The following is a 16,982-nucleotide window of genomic DNA, read 5'->3' as shown; positions in this document are numbered from 1 at the left end:
AAAAAAAAAAAAAAAAAAAAAAAGGCCCCTGTCACCTTAGGGATGGGCCAAGGGCTGGTCAGGCTAAAGTGCCCCTCCTAGCAGAGCCCCTTCCCACTGTAAGCCAGCAGCCATGGGCGTCGCAGCACTTGTGGGACAGCCCACCTTATCAGAACCTGACTAGCGAGGGGCCTCCACTGCATCTCAGCAAAGCCCCTCCCAGGGTGATCTGACCAGGGTGAGGCCATACATTCAAGAGTCCTGCTCCTGGACAGGGACCTTGGTAAGAGCTCTCTCCTCAGGGAGGAAGGGGGGATGGTAGGGCTTTGGGGGTTATTTCTCTATAACCCCCAGCCTGTGTCCTAAGTCACTGTGCCAAGGGAAGCCTCTTGCCACCCACCGTGCTGCCCAGGCCCTCAGAGGCCAAAGGAGGCATGTGTCTGGCCGGGCCCCCCCTCCGTAGGTGTACAGAGGACATGTAAATACACAGCTCCTGCCCCGCCTTCCCTCGCTGTGGCAGAGCTGGCAGGGGTGGGAGGCAGTGGGGTTAATAGATCCCACAAATCCAACTTTTCAATTGTAAATGTTATTTTTTAAGCAGAGAGAAATGCATATATTTTAAATGGAATTTATTCTATTAACTGCCTGAGAGGAAGAAATGGGAGAGGGGCCTCAGACCACAGCAGGAGCCCCCGATGCCCACCTGAGGGCCAGGAGCCTGACCCTGTTGGCCCAGGCCCTGGCTCTTTAACCATTAACCTCTTGCCCCAACTAACACCAATGAAAACACCATTCCATGTGACCGGGCTGTGTGTTTGCCTCTGTGACACGGGGAACCGTGACCCCACGGGTCTCACCTGAGCCAGACCTGAGAGACCTGCCAGTGTAGATGGAGGAAGGCTTAGGCCTCCCTTTGCCAGCCACCGCCGTGGGTGGGCAGACCCTGGAGTGGCCTTACGGACCAGCCACAGGTGTTTCTTAAGCAACTGACACATTTTAATACAAACCAGTCTACATTCATTCCTAAAAGGCTCATTTCCATTAAAAAATATACACCAGTAGAAACTTCTCCCAGAACTGGGGCAGAGGCTGAGGAGACCTAGGCCAGATTCCCCAAGACATAGGCAGGCAGCTTGAGCCAGGCACAGGAAGAGGCTCCAGGGCGAAGCGGGGGCCCTGCTCCATCTTCATCAGGTGGGAGACTCCCCCACAGAGGGAGGGAGGGGAGGCACTCGGGGCCACATCCAAGCCCCTGCCCCAGGAGGATGGGATGGGGAGCATGCAGCACCACCCTGCCCTCCACAGCAGCCTTGGGACTTGGACTCGCCCGCCAAGGCTGCTGCTGCTGTTGCTCCTCCAAAGAAGGTTCGCTTCAAGGCCATGTCCAGGGACCCACAAGCAGAGGCACTGGGGGGCAAGGGGTCCCCAAGGGGGCAGCCCACAGGTGAGGGGGTGAAGGCCCCTCGAGGGAGCACCTGAGGCCATACATTCAAAAGTGCCTCTGGTAAGGCCCAGGGAAGAGCCAGGACTGGCTGAGGGCCCCGCCCATCAGCTCCTCCACAGTAAGCCCCAGGGCTCAGGAAGACAGCGGGGTCTGATGCGGGGAGCTGGGCTTCCAGTGCCACGGGTGCAGGAGCAAACCCGGAAACATTCATGATACCAACTCCCCTGTTCAGAAATGGGTCTGGCTTTAGCCCCAGGGATGGAAGCAACTGTGGCCACCACAGCCAGTGGCTCAGAAGGGAGAGTTCATGCCCAGCTTAGTTTCAAACTGCAGCTTCTGTCGCTTCTGGTAGCGGACTCGGACCCTGGCGGGGCAGGAGATTAAAGTACAGGTTGGCAAAGATCCTTAGACCAGGGGCCCGGGCAGGACAGCAGAGGAGGAGGGAGGGACAGGCAACAGAAAGGTGGGGGAATGTCGCCAAAGGAGTGATGGGTTTATGGAACATGGTTGAGCCCAGAGGGAGGCGCCCTGCTGGCAGCTCACCGAATCTCATGTAGCTTCACGACCTCATTGGTGACCACCACAAGGACCAGGGACAGGCAGCCCAGGAGCCACGTCAGCAGGGGCACGTCCTCCAAGCCAAAGTGGACATGGCTGTCCCTGTGTGTCCACAGCTGCAGGTCCACAGCTGTCTGGACCACCTGACCCAGCAGCCTGCGGGAGGTGGAGGCCCCATGTGAACCCTGACACTGCCTCCTTTCTTCCCTGCTCTTCCCAGTACAATTAGCTCAAGCAGAGCATGGTTAAACCCCTGGGCCCGGTCCCGCCCTCCAGTCCTTGCCTGGCAGAGCCCCTCTCCCCCCCAGCCCCACTCCACCCCTCCATCCCAGCAATACTCACACCACAGGCACTGTCACGGCCCACCAGAGATTGGTCAAGGGGCTCTTTCTCCACAGGGGCTTGGTGCGATGCACATGGGTGATAGAAATGAAGACTGGGGAAAGTAGGGCAATGTGGGAGTCAGACTTCCACAGTGGGGCCCCTCCCCACCATCATCTGCACCCTCCCAGAGAGCTCCCTCACCAGTGTGCAGGACAATCAGGGCGGCCGTGAGCTTCTGAGCCGACAGCAGTCCGTTGGCAAAGTCCTCAAACCAGGATGGAGCCCTGTCGTTGTTGCTGCCAAAGCGAGGCGTGGGCTCAGCCCCTCTGAGGCTGCAGGGAGGTAGGCTGGGGTGGGGAGGGAGGAAGCCTCGAGGTGAGGCAGACGATGATGGCTCTCGGGGCTGGGACCCACCTGGGCAGCATGATGGATGAGCAGTTGGTGAGGTTGTGGGCCCGGGAGCTGTCACAGAAGCTCTGCAGCGTGAAGCCAAAACAGATGAGGCACGAGCTGATGGTGAGGCTGAACTTGAGTAGGAAGCAGAGCAGGAAGTAGTGCTGAGTCTGCCGGGGAACAAGGCCAGGGCACTCCTGAGGCACACAGCCCCTTTGCCAGCCGCTCCTGGCTCTTCCACATATTCAATAGGCTCTTAGTAAATGGTAGGGCCTGGGGGGACAGAGAGCTCACACCCCACCAAGGATCTTTCCCAGCTCTGTGCCGCCACCTCCTCTTTGATCTGGGGGATGACTAGGAACAGAGTGCTGGCTTTCCAGTTCTGCTGAAGTCCCCATCCAGAGCCTTCCACATTAGGCCCTCTCTCCTCCCGCACCCCTCAGTCCCTTCCATGCTCACCTGCAACACTCACAGGGTCTGCTTCGCTTACCTTCTTAGGAATGGACTGAAGGTTTTTCCCTGTTGCCATAGACATGATGGAACTATGGGGGGGCTTTCCCAGCAGTGAGATGCTGAAAAGCAGAGATAAGGTACAGGGATGGTGACAGTGATCCTCTATCCCCCAGTTCTCACAGAGGGAGCTTCTAGGGAGTCTTGAGCATGAGGTCAAGTCTGGTGAGGGGATGGAATAAGACAAACGCTGGCGCAGTGCTCACACCTGTAATCCCAGCACTTTGGGAGGCCAAGACGGGTAGATTATTTGAGGTCAAGAGTTTGAAACCAACCTGGCCAACATGGCAAAACCCCATCTCTACTAAAAATACAAAAATTAGCAGGGCGTGTGAGCACCTGTAATCCCAGCTACTCAGGAGGCTGAGGCAGGAGAATGACCTGAGCCTAGGAGGCAGAGGTTGCAGTGAGCAGAGATTGTGCCATCGCACTCCAGCCCGGGCGACAGAGTAAGACTCTGTCTCAAAAAAAGGCTGGATGTGGTGGCTGACGCTTATAATCCCTCCACTTTGGGAGGCCAAGGCAGGTAGATCATGAGGTCAGGAGTTCGAGACCAGCCTGGCCAACACAGTGAAATACCCTGTCTGTACTAAAAATACAAACGTTAGCTGGGTGTGGTGGCGGGTGCCTGTAATCCCAGCTACTTAGGAGGCTGAGACAGGAGAACTGCTTGAACCTGGGAGGCAGAGGTTGCAGTGCGCTGAGATCACGCCACTGCACTCCAGCCTGGGCCACAGAGCGAGACTCTTGTCTCAAAAAAAAAAAAAAAAAAAAAAAAGGCAAAGGAGTTTCCCTCCGTGCCTCCTGTACCAGAGGAGATGAGCCCTGAGCAGTTCCAGAACCCTGGGCTCCTAGGGCTGTACAGTGACATCCAGACTCCTCCTGCTTGGGCGTGGGGGGAGGGGAGCTGCATGGCCTCTCACCTGAGAAGAGGGTAGCAAAAGCAGGACAGCCACAGGATGTCGGTGGTACTCAGGAGTGGTGGCAGCTGGACCAAGCAAGAAAGGAACTAGAGTAGGAAATAAGCCAAGAGCCACAGTTCGACTCAGACACAAAATAAGGACATAGGAGCCCCCGAGCTGCCTTGCCCTGGGCCCAGATAGATGCTCACATCCTGCCAGAGGGAACTGGGGCCAGAGGGAATACTCTTCTGCCAATGAGGTCATCTTGGAAAGCCCAGGAGCTTCACAGCGGCTCTAGGGGACCCCTGGACTGTGCTGTTACCCCCAGTCTCCCTCCTCAGATTCTCAGCTGCACGAGTGAAATGATAAGTGGCACAGGGGCGATGCCTGTGTGGGCCCCACCTCACCTGGATAACCACAAGAGTCAGTTGGCACTGCAGCAGGAAGAGGAAGCACTTACGGATGCCATAGGTGGCATGCCGAGCCTATGGACCGAGAGGGACACATTATGGCCTGGGTCTGCCTGGCCTCTCCCAGGCCCAACAACTGATACACTTCAGCCAAGAGCCAGACGCCCAGGATGCTCCTATGAGGGGAGCAGAGGCTAATGTAACTGCCTGAAAAGGCCCCGCTCGGAAGGCTGGGGCACAAGGTCCCTGGGTCCAAACAGGTCCGGTGCCACTACTCCCACCCTAGGCGGGTCCTGCCTTCTTCTTCGCCTGCGGAAGCTCCCACCTGTTCGATGAGCCGGATGATGCTAATGGTCTCCTCCTGGCGAAAGGTCAGGGAGCAGGGCAGGCTATTGAGCTGCCCCGACAGCTGCAGGGGAGAAAGGCCATCCGAGGCCTGGGCCATGCTGGTGCTGGTGGCGTAGCCGAAAGTCTCCCAGGAGCAACGGGACGGGTACAGGGGATCCAGGGCAATGCTGCTCAGGGACACACACCCTTCAGCTGCATCTCCCACAGGACTGGGCACCCCCTCCTTCTTCTCCCACTGTGTCCAGGTGCGTTAGTCTCAGCTAGGGCGAGGTCAGCCGTGGGACACACCCCCAGCCCCATGCAGGATCATTGTGTTTTGGGAGGTAGAGGCTGGCCCACAGGCTGCAGGGTCCTGCCCTGACCTGATGTCGCTCTGGAGGAAGAGGCAGCTATTCCGCAGGTTGGCAGAGCTGCCCAGGCAGCAGGTCACCTCCCCGTACTCTTGCATGATCTTTATCATCTCACACATGGCTGAGGACAGCGTATGAGGGCACAAGAGTCAGGCAGGCAGAGCGCCACGTGGGCACTGGGTCTCTACCCACAGGACAAGAGAGTGGGAGGCAACAGGAGGCGGCCCCTCTTTGAAACAATCCCAACCCCCAGCAGCGGGATCATGTGAACATCGGCACTCTTGACTCCAACCCACAGGATTCCCCGGCTGATCCGAGCCCAGGTTCCTTCACTCCCAGCATAGGAAGCCTACATCCCTCCAGAGCCCACAGGGTGCCCAGACCCAGGCAGAACTCAGCCGAAGGGACCAGGCTGCCCAAGTACCCTAGGCCACAGCACTCACTCTCCGGGGTGCAGTCAGTGAAGAGGGGCACTAGCAGGGGCACGTTGTCAATGTTCTGCAGGTGGGGCCGCACTTGGTGGATACCCCGGGGCAGCTTGGCCTGGAGAAAGCAGATGCCAGTGGCTTCAGGATGGGGATCAGCATCCCTCCCCTTCATGTGCCTGCCCACTACCTCTCTACCTCTCCCCTCGACCAGCTATGGGGCCACTACAAGGACAGGTGAGACAGATCCTGCCATTGTACCCGGTTGGAGTCCTCCAGGAAGCTGGGGATGTCGCTGTCCGTAGGCTGGAAGCTGATGAGGTCCGAGTGGCCCTCCTCCTCCATGAGGAGGAGACCTTCTGCATCGTCTCGGGACACTGTGGGGACAAGAGCCTCTCCCTCACCTTGGGGCCAGCCTTCCGTGGGCCTGTACTTGCCCTGCAGATGGCAGAGAATTTCCTGCCTCCGTCTCCACTTCTCCCTGCTGACTACCATTTCCTGCAGGGACATCAGAGCCATTTCCCAAGGGAATGTACTTATCCGGAAGGCTCTCTGGAGACTCTTCCTGGCTGTGGCTCTGAGGAGGGGAAACCTCCCAACCCCACTCCATCCCCACCCCACGCCTTTGCCCTTACCCTGATTCAGGTCATCATGCAGGGAGCCTGCATGGCTGGGGCTAGAAGGGGGGATCTCAGAGCCAGGCATGTCACCGGTGGGCGTGAGGGAGATGTGGCAGTTCCAGCCTGTCTCCAGGCCCATTTTTTCTGCAAACACCTGCGAAAGGCAGATGGCCTTGAACATACAGGCCCAAAAGCCCATGGGAAACAGAGTTGGTGGTGGCAGAGGGGATGGCTCTCCTCACCTTGCTTTTGAGCTCATCCTCCAAAGAGAAGTAGACGAAGCGGATGCAGGCGTTGACCAGCCCATCGATGAGGCGCACGATGTCCAGCCGGGCCTGGTACTGGGAGGACACCATGCCCATGAAGATCTGGCCGCTCAGGGCCTGCATGCAGTCTTCCTTCTCCAGCACCTCCCCGATCCCTTCTTCAGGCAGGCACAAGGCACAAAGCCCAGCCAGGACACACAGGACACAGCCCGATCAGGACATCCAGGAACCAGCAGATTCCAGGAGGCAGCCGGGGCCACACACACAGATGCCACACCCAAATCAATGAGCACGCAGGCCCCAGGGGACCACACACAACAGCACACACACACAGCCAAGACACAGAAGGCGCCGACAGACACAGGAAGAAAGACAATGAAAGGTAGGCATCAGTCAGGTGGTTGAGCTGGGAGCCACGACAGGGCATGGCTTTAGCTCCTGCTCAGTCCTGCTCCAGGGCTGGGGTACTGGCCCCACACTCAGCAACCGCTCAGTTCACAATCTCTTGGGTTCTCTGGGCACCCTCTGCACCAACAAGGTGAGAGACCTGGTCTGTTTGATTCTGCCAAGCCTAACGCTGCATGAACGCTGGTTGGTAACTTCCCAGGAAAGCACTCTGATGCACGCTATCCACTTGAGCATCATAACCAACTGGAGAGGCAGGCAAAATGAGCATCTCCTGGTAACGGAGAAAACTAAGGGACTCCCCATGTCACTGGATAGTATCACACTAACGTCCCAGCCTGGGGCTGTGGCCACTGCACCCTTTGCTGTGGTGGGTGCCAGGGCCCTCCGAAAACCCTCCCTGCCTCCTGGGCTTCTGCAGCCCAGGGGAGTCCCAGCACTGGCCCCGCTGGACAGACACACGAAGTACCGTCAGAGCTCCAGCTGCTGCGGCGGGCGTTCTGCTTGATGGGGATGGTGCTGGGCAGCTCGCACGTAGTGAAGATGCTGCTCTGGCCGGGCACCTGTACAAGCTCGATGCACTTGCCATTGAGCTGAGAGGACAGGGCACAGTTCATGGGCTTGTAGGCGAAGGCGGAGCAATACCCAGACAGGCAGGCTCGCTGGTAGAAATCCAGCACTTTCTTTCTGCCAGGGAAGCAGGCGGACGTGAGGTGAGCGGTCCTGCCTATGAAGGGCAGGGGCACCGGCAGAGCGGCTGCTCTTGCTGCTGGCCTGCACTTCCTCACCCACCTGTCTGATCCCGAGAGAGGATAGATGTCAGCTCCATCCCAGAAGTCTGTGCAGGCCTCCAAGACCACATCAGCAGTGCCATGGGACAGCATCTGTTCTGTGCCTCGGGGGAGAGAGGTCAGGCCCTGAGTGTCGCTAAGCAGCCCCCCACCCTCACTCTGACCTGACAGGCAGCACACTGTCCTCCTGGAGAAGGGCGCCGAGGAGCCCCTGACAGAGGAGGAGACTCCTTGGGACTCACGATCAGGCAGGCTCTGCAAGGCTACTGGGCTTGGAATGCAGACACCATATTCCTATCCTCTGGACAATCCCAGCCTCTGCAGCCAACACCATCCCAGCCCTGGTCCCCAAGTCCAGCCCCTGCCACAGCAAAGCACTTTGGAAGCAGCCCACTGTTCCTCTGCCCAGGCCTCCCTAGCAATGGGCAGGGATGGACGGAGCCCCCCTGCCATGCAGGTTCTTTAAAGTCTGGCCCAGTGCTGGCCGAGGTGGGCGGGACTCACTGGTGGTGGTGTCTTTAATGAAGAGGCTGATCATGTGGCTGAGGGGAGGGCGCCGCTTGGTGACACAGGAGAGCCGCCCCAGCGAGGTCTCCTTCACTGTCTCGGCACTGGGGAGGCGGTACAGTGCCAGGTGGTTCTCCTGCTTGAAGAGCTCCTTAGCCCCAGGAGTGAAGCCTGCAGGGCAGGGGACAGGAACTTAGGGCCATGCCCTGGCAATACCCAGCCAGGTCCATGAAGTCCCGTGACGAGGAGGCAGGTCCAGCCAGCCATCCCCGCCAGGGGGGCCCGTACCAATGAGGCGGGCGAGCTCACAGAGGCCCCAGGGCACGTGCACGGGCAGCACAGCGCTGTGGCTCTCTTGCAGGGCGATGTTGCACAGGTGGTCGGAGAACCGGCACAGGCGCTCGGTGACGCTGGCGTTACACAGGTTCAGCAGCACATTGAGGCCGAGGGGTTTGAGGGACGTGAGGTGCAGCTGCCAGTTGGAGTCATCAAACTGAATGCAGGAAGGGTTCTGCTGGTCCTGGGACAGGCTCAGCATCTCCAGGTGGTAGTCGCACACAAAGTCCTCTGCTTCATAGGGGTCGCCCTCTATCCCAGGCTGGGTCTAGGGGAGACATGGAGGGGAGCCTCAGCCCGGGAGGGGATGTGGGGAAGCCAGCACTGGCTCCACCTGCCTCCCAAGGCTGGGGAGGGCTCCTGCCCCTGAAAGGCACCCTTTCTAGGAGAGAGCTCCTGCCCACTCTCTCCCCGACCCCTCCCTCCTGAAATCAGCTTCCTGTCCTTCTTGGGCTCCTATCTGCTTCTAGGAACTTATTAATATATCTCATGACACTGGCAGGAGCCAAAAAGAGAGATGGCCAGACCAAAGAGGACACAGTTGAGGGATCTTCTGTGGTCAGGGAACGTCTCTGAGAGGGAGCCTGGTGTATGTCTGGAAGGTTCCAATAGGGAGACCAGAACGGAGGGGAGGCTCTGTCTACTTCGAAGCAGGGACCAGGACAGAGGTCGGGGACACCTGCTCTTTCAGACCCTATGGGGCCAGGCTGGCCAGGGAGGCCAGGATGGCCTGTGGCTAAGGGAGTGGCTGCCCCGTGCCACCTCCTCCCCTCACCTTGCTGGGCTCTTCTTCACCACCCTCAGTGTCCCTGCTGAAGCTCACATTGGAGCCAGATGGGTGTTTGCTGCGGCCGTGCGCTTTGTGGTGAGAATACGGCTCAGAGGGCTTGGGAGCCTCCCCAGGCCAGTCACCACGCTCCTGCTCACTGGAAAGGTGCAGGGTGTTGTTCAGGGAGCCAGCCAGGAGGGCGTCTCGTTCATGGGGCTGCAGAGAATGAGGAGCACAGGCCTAGGACCATTGGCTCCCGCAGACCAGTGAGGCAGGATGCTTCTAGGTCCCCTTGCTGCCTTGTGCTGTGGCTTCACCTCATCTGCTCAGCAGATCCTAATGGTGCCCAAGCCCTCCTTTGCCCTCCTAAACCTCACCCTCCCTGGCCAGGCTCCAAGGCTAAACAGCCTGGCCCAGAGTAGGGCCCACGGGAGCCGGCCGTACCTCCTCCTCTACCTCGGGATGGCAGAAGGAGCGGGTGGACAGGCCATCCGTGAGGTCCTCGTGGCTGCTGTGAGGGGGCTCCACCTTCCCGCTGAAGAACAGCACAGTCTCTGGGCTGGGATTTGGCCATGACAGGATCCCCTGTTTGTCCACACAGCACAGGACCTGCATGGAAAGCGGTTGAGATGGGAAAGGGGCCTGGCATTAGCCCACCCTGCCCAGGGGCCACTCAAGTGGCAGGTGGACAGCCCAGGCCCAGCCAGAGAGTAGGACGGGCACGACAGGTGCCTCCCCGCCGCACGGCCCACCCTCACCGTGACAGAGCCCAGGCTGTGCAGCAGACTGGAACTGTGGCTCAGCGTGGGCGACGTCCCCCGGAGCACCCTCAGGAAGTGGCCCCAAATGCAGCGCAGCATTTCCTGGTGGGAGAGGGCAAGTCTGCAAGGCCATTCAGGGCTCAGCCTCATTTCCCTGGAGACGGCCTCCAGGCGGAAATCCAGGGGAGCCCCATGAAGTTGGGGTGGAGAGGCACTTCTCTGGGGCAGGGCGTGGCTGTGTAATGGGAACAGGCCCAGGTTATGTCCACATGTAGCGGGTGGACATGGGGCTCCAAGAGGCTGGCTGAAGGCTTTGCAGCCATAAGCAGGGGAGTCCCAGGGTTACGGCTCTAGAGACCTGTGGGAGAAGCCATCCTGGTCAGTGTTGTACCTGAGAGGAGACGGCCTCCGTATAGCTGCTGAGAGTGTCCTCTGAGAACTTAGCCAGCTGCACAGAGAGAGGGTGAGGGCCTCAGTGAGGAAAAAGCCAGCTTCACACAGGCTTCTCCAAGCTGGCAGAGGTGGGGCCCACACCAGCGGGACTCCCAACCCCTTCGGTAAAGGGCCCGGTCGTCCTGACTCTCCATCTGGTGGAAGCCAGCGTAGGTGCTCACCCTCACCCAGGGCCTGGCTTGGAAGCCCTTCTGGAATAGAGAGGGCCCGAGCCCTGGAGAGCTGCCTGGGCTGATCAACACACTGAGCCCAAGGTGGGGCTGGACTTCTGCTCTGTCCTCTGGCATAGCTAACTCCCTCTTTTTGTTCCTGTCACTTCACCCAGATGCCTTGGAAAAACCTACCAGGGAGCTGGGCGAGGCCTTGCTCATCTGGGCCAGGACACGGGCCTCTCCACAGGCAGTTGCCAGAACCCAGAGGACTGGAAAGAGCAGGGGGAGGATGGGCAGGACACCATTCACCTGGGAAGGAGCAGACCACACAGATAGCTCCTGAGCTCTGGGCCTGGGGAGGAGGGAAGGGAAGGGCTGCCCTGGCCCCACAGCCATTCCCTGGGCAGGAAGGGCCAGCTCTCTCAGGGGCAGAAAGGGAAAGAAGGGAAAGAGGTGTTCTTAAGCTGAAGCTTGAGGGGACCTCTGGGGCTACAGAGAGGGAGGGACAGCCAGGGTACTAGAAGAGCCAGCCCCTCGGGCCGGAGGGAAGCATGACAGGGAGGACAGGGCGGTCCTTGCCTGGAGCTGGAGGAGGGTGTACTGCCAGGAAGTGACCCCTGGGGCACTGAAGATGAAGCGCAGGGCATTGGTGATGAGGAAGCCAGCCTGTCGGGAACAGCAGAAGCATAGCCTGGACCCCTTGGACCCCCTCCCCCGCCTTGAGGGGGACCCAGGAGCTGCCACCCCCCTTCCTTTGCTACTCTACAGGCCAGCTTGCTCTGGGGCCCTCCGTGTTCACTCCCGCTCATGTGAGTGGCCTGAGACCCCCCCAAGTCCAGCCCTCTCCCCTACCCCCGATACGCAGCCCTGCCGCACACACCAGGACCACGGGCACAGCATAGTGTAGCATCACCGACTGCACTGTGAAACGCTCATTGTCCAGGGCAGTGACTGGGCGGGACAGGGCCATGTCCAGGCACCATCTGCAGAAAGAGGTGACTGTCAGTCCCACTCAGTGGAGAGGCCAGAAACCTGTACCTTGGGAGGATTCTGGGCCTCTCTGCCAGAAACCGCTTCTTCAAGCACCATGAGTCCTGCAGTTCCACACTCTGCCCTGGCCCTGGCCTGCGTTCACCTCCAGAGCTGTCCCCTCAGAGTAGAGACTGGGAGAGGGCCCCACCTAGTCTAAGAATTCTCACAAGAGGCTAAGGACAGGAGCCTAAGGAGATGCCAGCCCTCAAGAGAACCTTGAGATGAACAGAACCCCCTCCTTGTCAGTCCCATCCCCCTCTTCATGGAAGGTACCGGGGACAGGAGAAGGCAGGGTGGCACCCCTACCTGACATTGTCAATCACAGGGGTCTCAAGGACACGGAAAAGCCGGTGCTGCTGGGGGCTCTGTGGCCCTCTCTCCACTTCTCCCCGGGGCGAGGGTGGAGGGGAGAAGGGGGGGAAGAGGTCTCCCGGCTCCAAGACAATGTGCTCATCATCCTGCCGGCAGCAAGTGGGAGGGTGGGGGCAACGAGAGGGTCCTATCAGAGGCCACTCTTCCTGGACAATTCGGCTAAGTACAGACCTCCCCTGGGGTTAGGGACCATCAGTTAGTCCAGAGTCCACTGGGGCAGGGCCTGCGGGACTGGATTCTTAGCTAGAATAAAGAACAGTACAGGGGACCAGGCATGGTGGCTCACGCCTGTAATCCCAGCACTTTGGGAGGCCGAGGCAGGTGGATCACCTGAGATCAGGAGTTTGACACCAGCCTGGCCAACATGGCGAAACCCTGTCTCTACCAAAAAACATAAAAATTAGCCAGGTAAGGTGTGGTGGCGGGTGCCTGTAATCCTAGCTACTGGGGAGGTTGAGGTGGGAGAATCACTTGAACCCAGGAGGCAGAGGCTTCAGTGAACTGGGATTGCACCACTGCACTCCAGCCTGGGCGACAGGGTGAGACCCTGTCTCAAAACAAATAAATAAATGTAAATAAAAATAAGTAAAAAACAAACAAAAGAACAGCAGGGTGATGGAAGATGTTCCGGGGCCTCTGCCAAAAAGCCAGTGAGCTGGCCGGGAAGCTACAGGGCAAAGTCTGGAGCCCCTCCCACCATTGCCTGTGGACCGCACATCCAGGGGAAGAGGAAAGCCTCAAGCTACCTTGATCCCCCTCAGAGAAGCAAACGATTCCTGGCCAGGCCTCAAAGCTATGATGTCTCCTTCAACCAGCAGGCTGACTGGCAGGTTGACCAGGTGTCCGTCTCTGTAGGCCCAGTGCAGGGACCAGGATGGCGCAAAGGGCATGTGGAGGTCTGGATACATGGCACTGGGCCACTTGATCTCCCTGCCATCCCTGAGGGCATCTGAGGGAAATGGAAAGGGGGAAACAACCCTCTCAGCCTCAGCCTGCTCCCCAGTCAGATAACAGCAGCACCTCCGAGCACTGTCTGCCCACTTCCTGTCCCAAGAGGTCTGTTCCAACACTTCCCTACTTTCAAGGACACCTCCCTTATAAAGCCCTACCCAGCCACTCCAGCCCCAGTGCCTCTACCTCCTCTCAACAACTGGAGCTGTCATTTCTCTGTACCCATATCCCATTCAGGTACACTTCACAAACAGTGCGGAGGGCCTGTGAGAGGTGCAAGGTGGAAACAACATGGTCTCCGGCCTTAAGGAGCCGTGACCCAGTGGGGGAGATGAGACATGTGGACAGATAACTCCAAACAAGGCAAACACAGCCAAGTGTTAATAAAGATCCCTGTGCTGCAGGGGTCCAGAAGAGGGAGCAAACCAACTTGCTGGAGCAATCAGAGGTGGCTTCCTGGAAGAGGAAGCGTTGGGGATGGGCCTGGAAAATGGGTGAGAGTTTGTCAGCTGAAGACAAGGGAGGGAGAAGCTCACCAACAGAGAACAGGGGACAAAGGCACAGAGGCAGGCTGATACATAGTGGGTCTAAGACTGATGAGTAGTTCTAACATGAGAATGAGGAGGAAGAGAAGAGGCTGGAGAGGAAGGTAAGCCTGTGTTGGCAGCTCTGGGAGGCCACATGTGCATGTGGGATGGCTTCCATAAGCAAGAGGGAGCCACTGATGCTCCCAGGCAGGAGACTAAGCTCTGGAAAGCAGGGCCCGTCTTTTGCTGTCACCATTGCACTCCCAGTGCCTGGCACATGGTTGCAATTAGCCATCTCAGAATGAAAAGACAAATTCTCACTTAGCACCTGAACATCCACTGCCCGGTTCTGTTGGAGGAAGGTCTCATGAGCAGGCGCTGCTTCTCCAGAGCACCACATGCCCCTGAACAGCAGGAGCCACAGTCCCTCAAAAGAGCCTAAATAACCCTCAATCCACAGCCAAGCTTCGTGAACACCACCTGAATGAAAGGCCAAGCAGAAATCCAAGCAACTCCTGGCTGAGCGCAGTGGCTCACACCTGTAATTCCAGTACTTTGGGAGACCAAGGCGGGCGGATCACCTGAGGTCAGGAGTTCAAGACCAGCCCAACCAACATGGAGAAACCCCATCTTTACTAAAAATACAAAATTAGCCGGGCGTGGTGGTGGGCGCCTGTAATCCCAGCTACTCACGAGGCTGAGGCAGGAGAATCACTTGAACCCAGGAGGCAGAGGTTGCAGTGAGCCAAGATCACACTATTGCACTCCAGCCTGGGCAACAAGAGTAAAACTTCATCTCAAAAAAAAAAAAAAAAAAAAAAAGAAAGAAATCCGAGCCACTCCCTTCCCTTTTGGAACTGGGCTGCTCTACCTCAGGCTCCTGGTCCCCTACCCCACCCCGATTCCTGCAGGTATCTCTGTCCAACCCCACGTCTCCCAGCACAGAACACCAGACAAGATGGACTTGAACGAGAAAACCCCAACCATCCTCCCGCCATGTGGGGGTCTTCCCTATTAGTTTCCCAACACGAGCCAGCCCAGAAGCCCACCTGCCACCTCTAGCCTTCCTGCCTGCCCAGCCCTCTGCTTGGGCACCCACGACACTCCCACAGCTCTCACTGCCCTGCTCAAAAGAGGGTGGGCATCCTTCTAACACCCAGATGACAAAAGCCCCTGCAATGCTGGCCACAGGCAACCTGTCTGTGCTGGGGTGCAGGAGGGGAGCCCTCAGGGCTCTGATATCCGGGTCATCTTTTCCCACCAATATGCCTGCCCTTGACCTCACCTTGGATTTGGTCGATGATCCCGCGCAGCCTCCGCTCTACCTCCTGACGCTTCAGCCGGTCTTGCCGCCCAATGAGCACAAGGTTGAGAAGCAGCAACAGGAACAAGGCCAAGGCATTCACCAGCCCCACCCCACGGCTGGCGGGAAGAAAGAAAGGGGCACCCACAGGGAGTGAAGGCTCATCCACCCAGCAGCCCCCAGGCCACAGCTCCCCTTCCCACCCCGGTCCCTTGTGGAAAGAGTGTCCCATTCTGGTGCCCTGTCACCAGCTAGGCCTCTGACCCCAGTCAAGGGACTGAGGAGGTTTCCTTACATCCCAGGAGCAGCTTGGAGGTGGCAGCCCCTTGGAGCCCTGGGCTGTCCCGAGTGCTGCAGCAGGATGGAAGGGACAGCTGGAGAGGTTGGGGAGCAGCCCCTGGGTGCGTACCTCCCGGCCGGCTGGCCCCCAAAGCAGCCCAGCAGCAGCAGCACGGCCAGCAGCATGAGCGAGGCCCCTGGCCAGTGGAAGCAGGAGCAGCGGTTACTGTGGTGGAGGAAGCTGCTTCTCCACACCTCCTGGAGAGGAACAGGGAGGGGGCGGTGAGGGGCCAGTCCCACTCCAATCTGGCCTCCTCCCCTCGCACCCTCCCCAGCCCCCAAGGGCACCTTGGTCCCCTCCCTTTGACCTCGGCTGTGCTCCAGACTGCTGAGCTCCTGCAGCAAGCAGGCTTGGGAGCCACTGTGAGGGGAACCCCTGCTGCTTTCTGATATTTCATGAGGCCTCCGTTGGGTCACACCACCCAGGGTGATAGGGTGCATCACAGCCCTGAGTAGGGGCCTCCCACACTTCCCTGCCATCCCAGCCAGGCCTTGGCGGCCCCGAGAAGAAGCTTCACCTTCCAGGTCAGACACTTCTTCCGCTCCCTGAGATGCCCCTCCAGCACTGCCTCCAGCTGCTCCTTGAGGACGCTGAGGGCCTTCCTTGTGGACAGGCCCAGGGCCGAGGGAGGCTCGCCCTGTAGGCAAGCAGGAGGCGCACGGTGTCACTTCCGAGCCGAGGCTGTGCAAGGCAGGCGGGCCCCAACCCTCCCCCTCCCAAGCCCTTCATCCTTCCCCTCCTCTGGGATCCTCACATCTCTTCCCCTACCAGCTCTGGCCCCTCAAGGTATGACCAGGTCCATCTCCACCAAATTACAATGTGTTCAAGTGCACAGCCTCCTACCCTACTCTCTAAAGCCAAGTTGAAAAACAAAACGTCTTTCTATATTCCATGTTCCCCAACTCACTTTCCCCGCTGCCACCACCAGGCTCCCTGCCCACCCAGGCTGTGCTCCCCACTGATCTCCCAATTTACTGCAACGGGCAAGTCTGTGATTGCATGGTTGAGACGGAGTCTCGCTTTGTCTCCCAGGCTGGAGTGCAGTGGTGCAATCTTGGTTCACTGCAACCTCCGCCTCCCAGGTTCCAGTGATTCTCCTGCCTCAGCCTCCCGAGTAGCTGAGATTACAGGTTCACACCACCATGCCCAGCTAATTTTTTGTATTTTTAGTAGAGACAAAGTGTCATCATGCTGGCCAGGCTGGTCTTGAACTCCTGACCTCAAGTGATCTGCCCACCTCGACAGACAACTCTTGCTTCTCCTTCAACACTCAGTTCAAACATTACCTCCTCTGGGACATTTTCCCAAAACCCAGGGCTGCACTCAGGGGAGGTTTATATGTCAGCGTTTATATGTCAGAACTGTAATCATAGATTTACATGCCTGGCTCTCCCGCCAGACTGCAAATTCCTTAAAAACAGGCATTGAATTCTTCCATTTCCACACACCCTCACCATCCAACTGCTAAAACAATGCACAGCACACACAAGCTCAATGAATACTTGCTGAGTGAATGAATGAATGAATGAATGCACTGATCCCAATGAAGCAGCAACAGGAACAACCCGAGGCATTCTGCAGCTTAGTCAAGGTTTCACCTTAATCAGGGAATGTCAGCCCAGAATGTGTAGCTGAGACATGCAGCTTTTAAAAATGTGGATGTCTAGGCTCCCCTCTGGACCTAATGAACCAAAATTTCTGGGGATGAAGCCAATCCCAGGTTAGATTTTTTTTTCTTTTTCTTTTTTTTTTTT

The 16,982-nt window shown here is 58.2% G+C and overlaps 1 protein-coding gene across 8 annotated transcripts in view; it reads right to left on the bottom strand.

Moving 5' to 3' along the window:
• Window positions 1–591: 591 nt before the first annotated feature.
• TMEM94 (transmembrane protein 94) overlaps window positions 592–16,982 on the bottom strand; it is a 42,251-nt gene continuing 25,860 nt past the window's right edge. For 2 of the 8 annotated variants that reach the window (XM_037741039.1, XM_017535743.2), the window contains 30 exons: window positions 15,746–15,865; window positions 15,298–15,425; window positions 14,871–15,007; window positions 12,854–13,056; window positions 12,042–12,193; window positions 11,584–11,686; window positions 11,283–11,369; window positions 10,896–11,012; window positions 10,490–10,546; window positions 10,096–10,200; window positions 9,782–9,946; window positions 9,344–9,553; window positions 8,521–8,836; window positions 8,230–8,403; window positions 7,727–7,829; window positions 7,404–7,621; window positions 6,506–6,687; window positions 6,279–6,417; window positions 5,905–6,020; window positions 5,662–5,761; window positions 5,231–5,339; window positions 4,846–5,035; window positions 4,518–4,595; window positions 4,132–4,217; window positions 3,189–3,270; window positions 2,720–2,868; window positions 2,507–2,601; window positions 2,324–2,417; window positions 1,967–2,137; window positions 592–1,787 (listed from right to left, as the gene is read on the bottom strand). In XM_037741039.1, the coding sequence (XP_037596967.1) occupies window positions 1,715–1,787; window positions 1,967–2,137; window positions 2,324–2,417; window positions 2,507–2,601; window positions 2,720–2,868; window positions 3,189–3,270; window positions 4,132–4,217; window positions 4,518–4,595; window positions 4,846–5,035; window positions 5,231–5,339; window positions 5,662–5,761; window positions 5,905–6,020; window positions 6,279–6,417; window positions 6,506–6,687; window positions 7,404–7,621; window positions 7,727–7,829; window positions 8,230–8,403; window positions 8,521–8,836; window positions 9,344–9,553; window positions 9,782–9,946; window positions 10,096–10,200; window positions 10,490–10,546; window positions 10,896–11,012; window positions 11,283–11,369; window positions 11,584–11,686; window positions 12,042–12,193; window positions 12,854–13,056; window positions 14,871–15,007; window positions 15,298–15,425; window positions 15,746–15,865 (4,059 nt within the window). In that variant the 3' untranslated portion in view covers window positions 592–1,714. The remainder of the gene's footprint in view (window positions 1,788–1,966; window positions 2,138–2,323; window positions 2,418–2,506; window positions 2,602–2,719; window positions 2,869–3,188; window positions 3,271–4,131; window positions 4,218–4,517; window positions 4,596–4,845; window positions 5,036–5,230; window positions 5,340–5,661; window positions 5,762–5,904; window positions 6,021–6,278; window positions 6,418–6,505; window positions 6,688–7,403; window positions 7,622–7,726; window positions 7,830–8,229; window positions 8,404–8,520; window positions 8,837–9,343; window positions 9,554–9,781; window positions 9,947–10,095; window positions 10,201–10,489; window positions 10,547–10,895; window positions 11,013–11,282; window positions 11,370–11,583; window positions 11,687–12,041; window positions 12,194–12,853; window positions 13,057–14,870; window positions 15,008–15,297; window positions 15,426–15,745; window positions 15,866–16,982) is intronic. The other 6 variants (XM_037741037.1, XM_037741038.1, XM_017535744.1 and 3 more) reach the window with 6 other exon arrangements.

The sequence above is a fragment of the Cebus imitator genome, unplaced genomic scaffold (genome assembly GCF_001604975.1).
Source record: "Cebus imitator isolate Cc_AM_T3 unplaced genomic scaffold, Cebus_imitator-1.0 Scaffold93, whole genome shotgun sequence".
Lineage (NCBI taxonomy): Eukaryota > Metazoa > Chordata > Mammalia > Primates > Cebidae > Cebus > Cebus imitator.
This window is presented reverse-complemented; position numbering and strand designations above follow the sequence as displayed.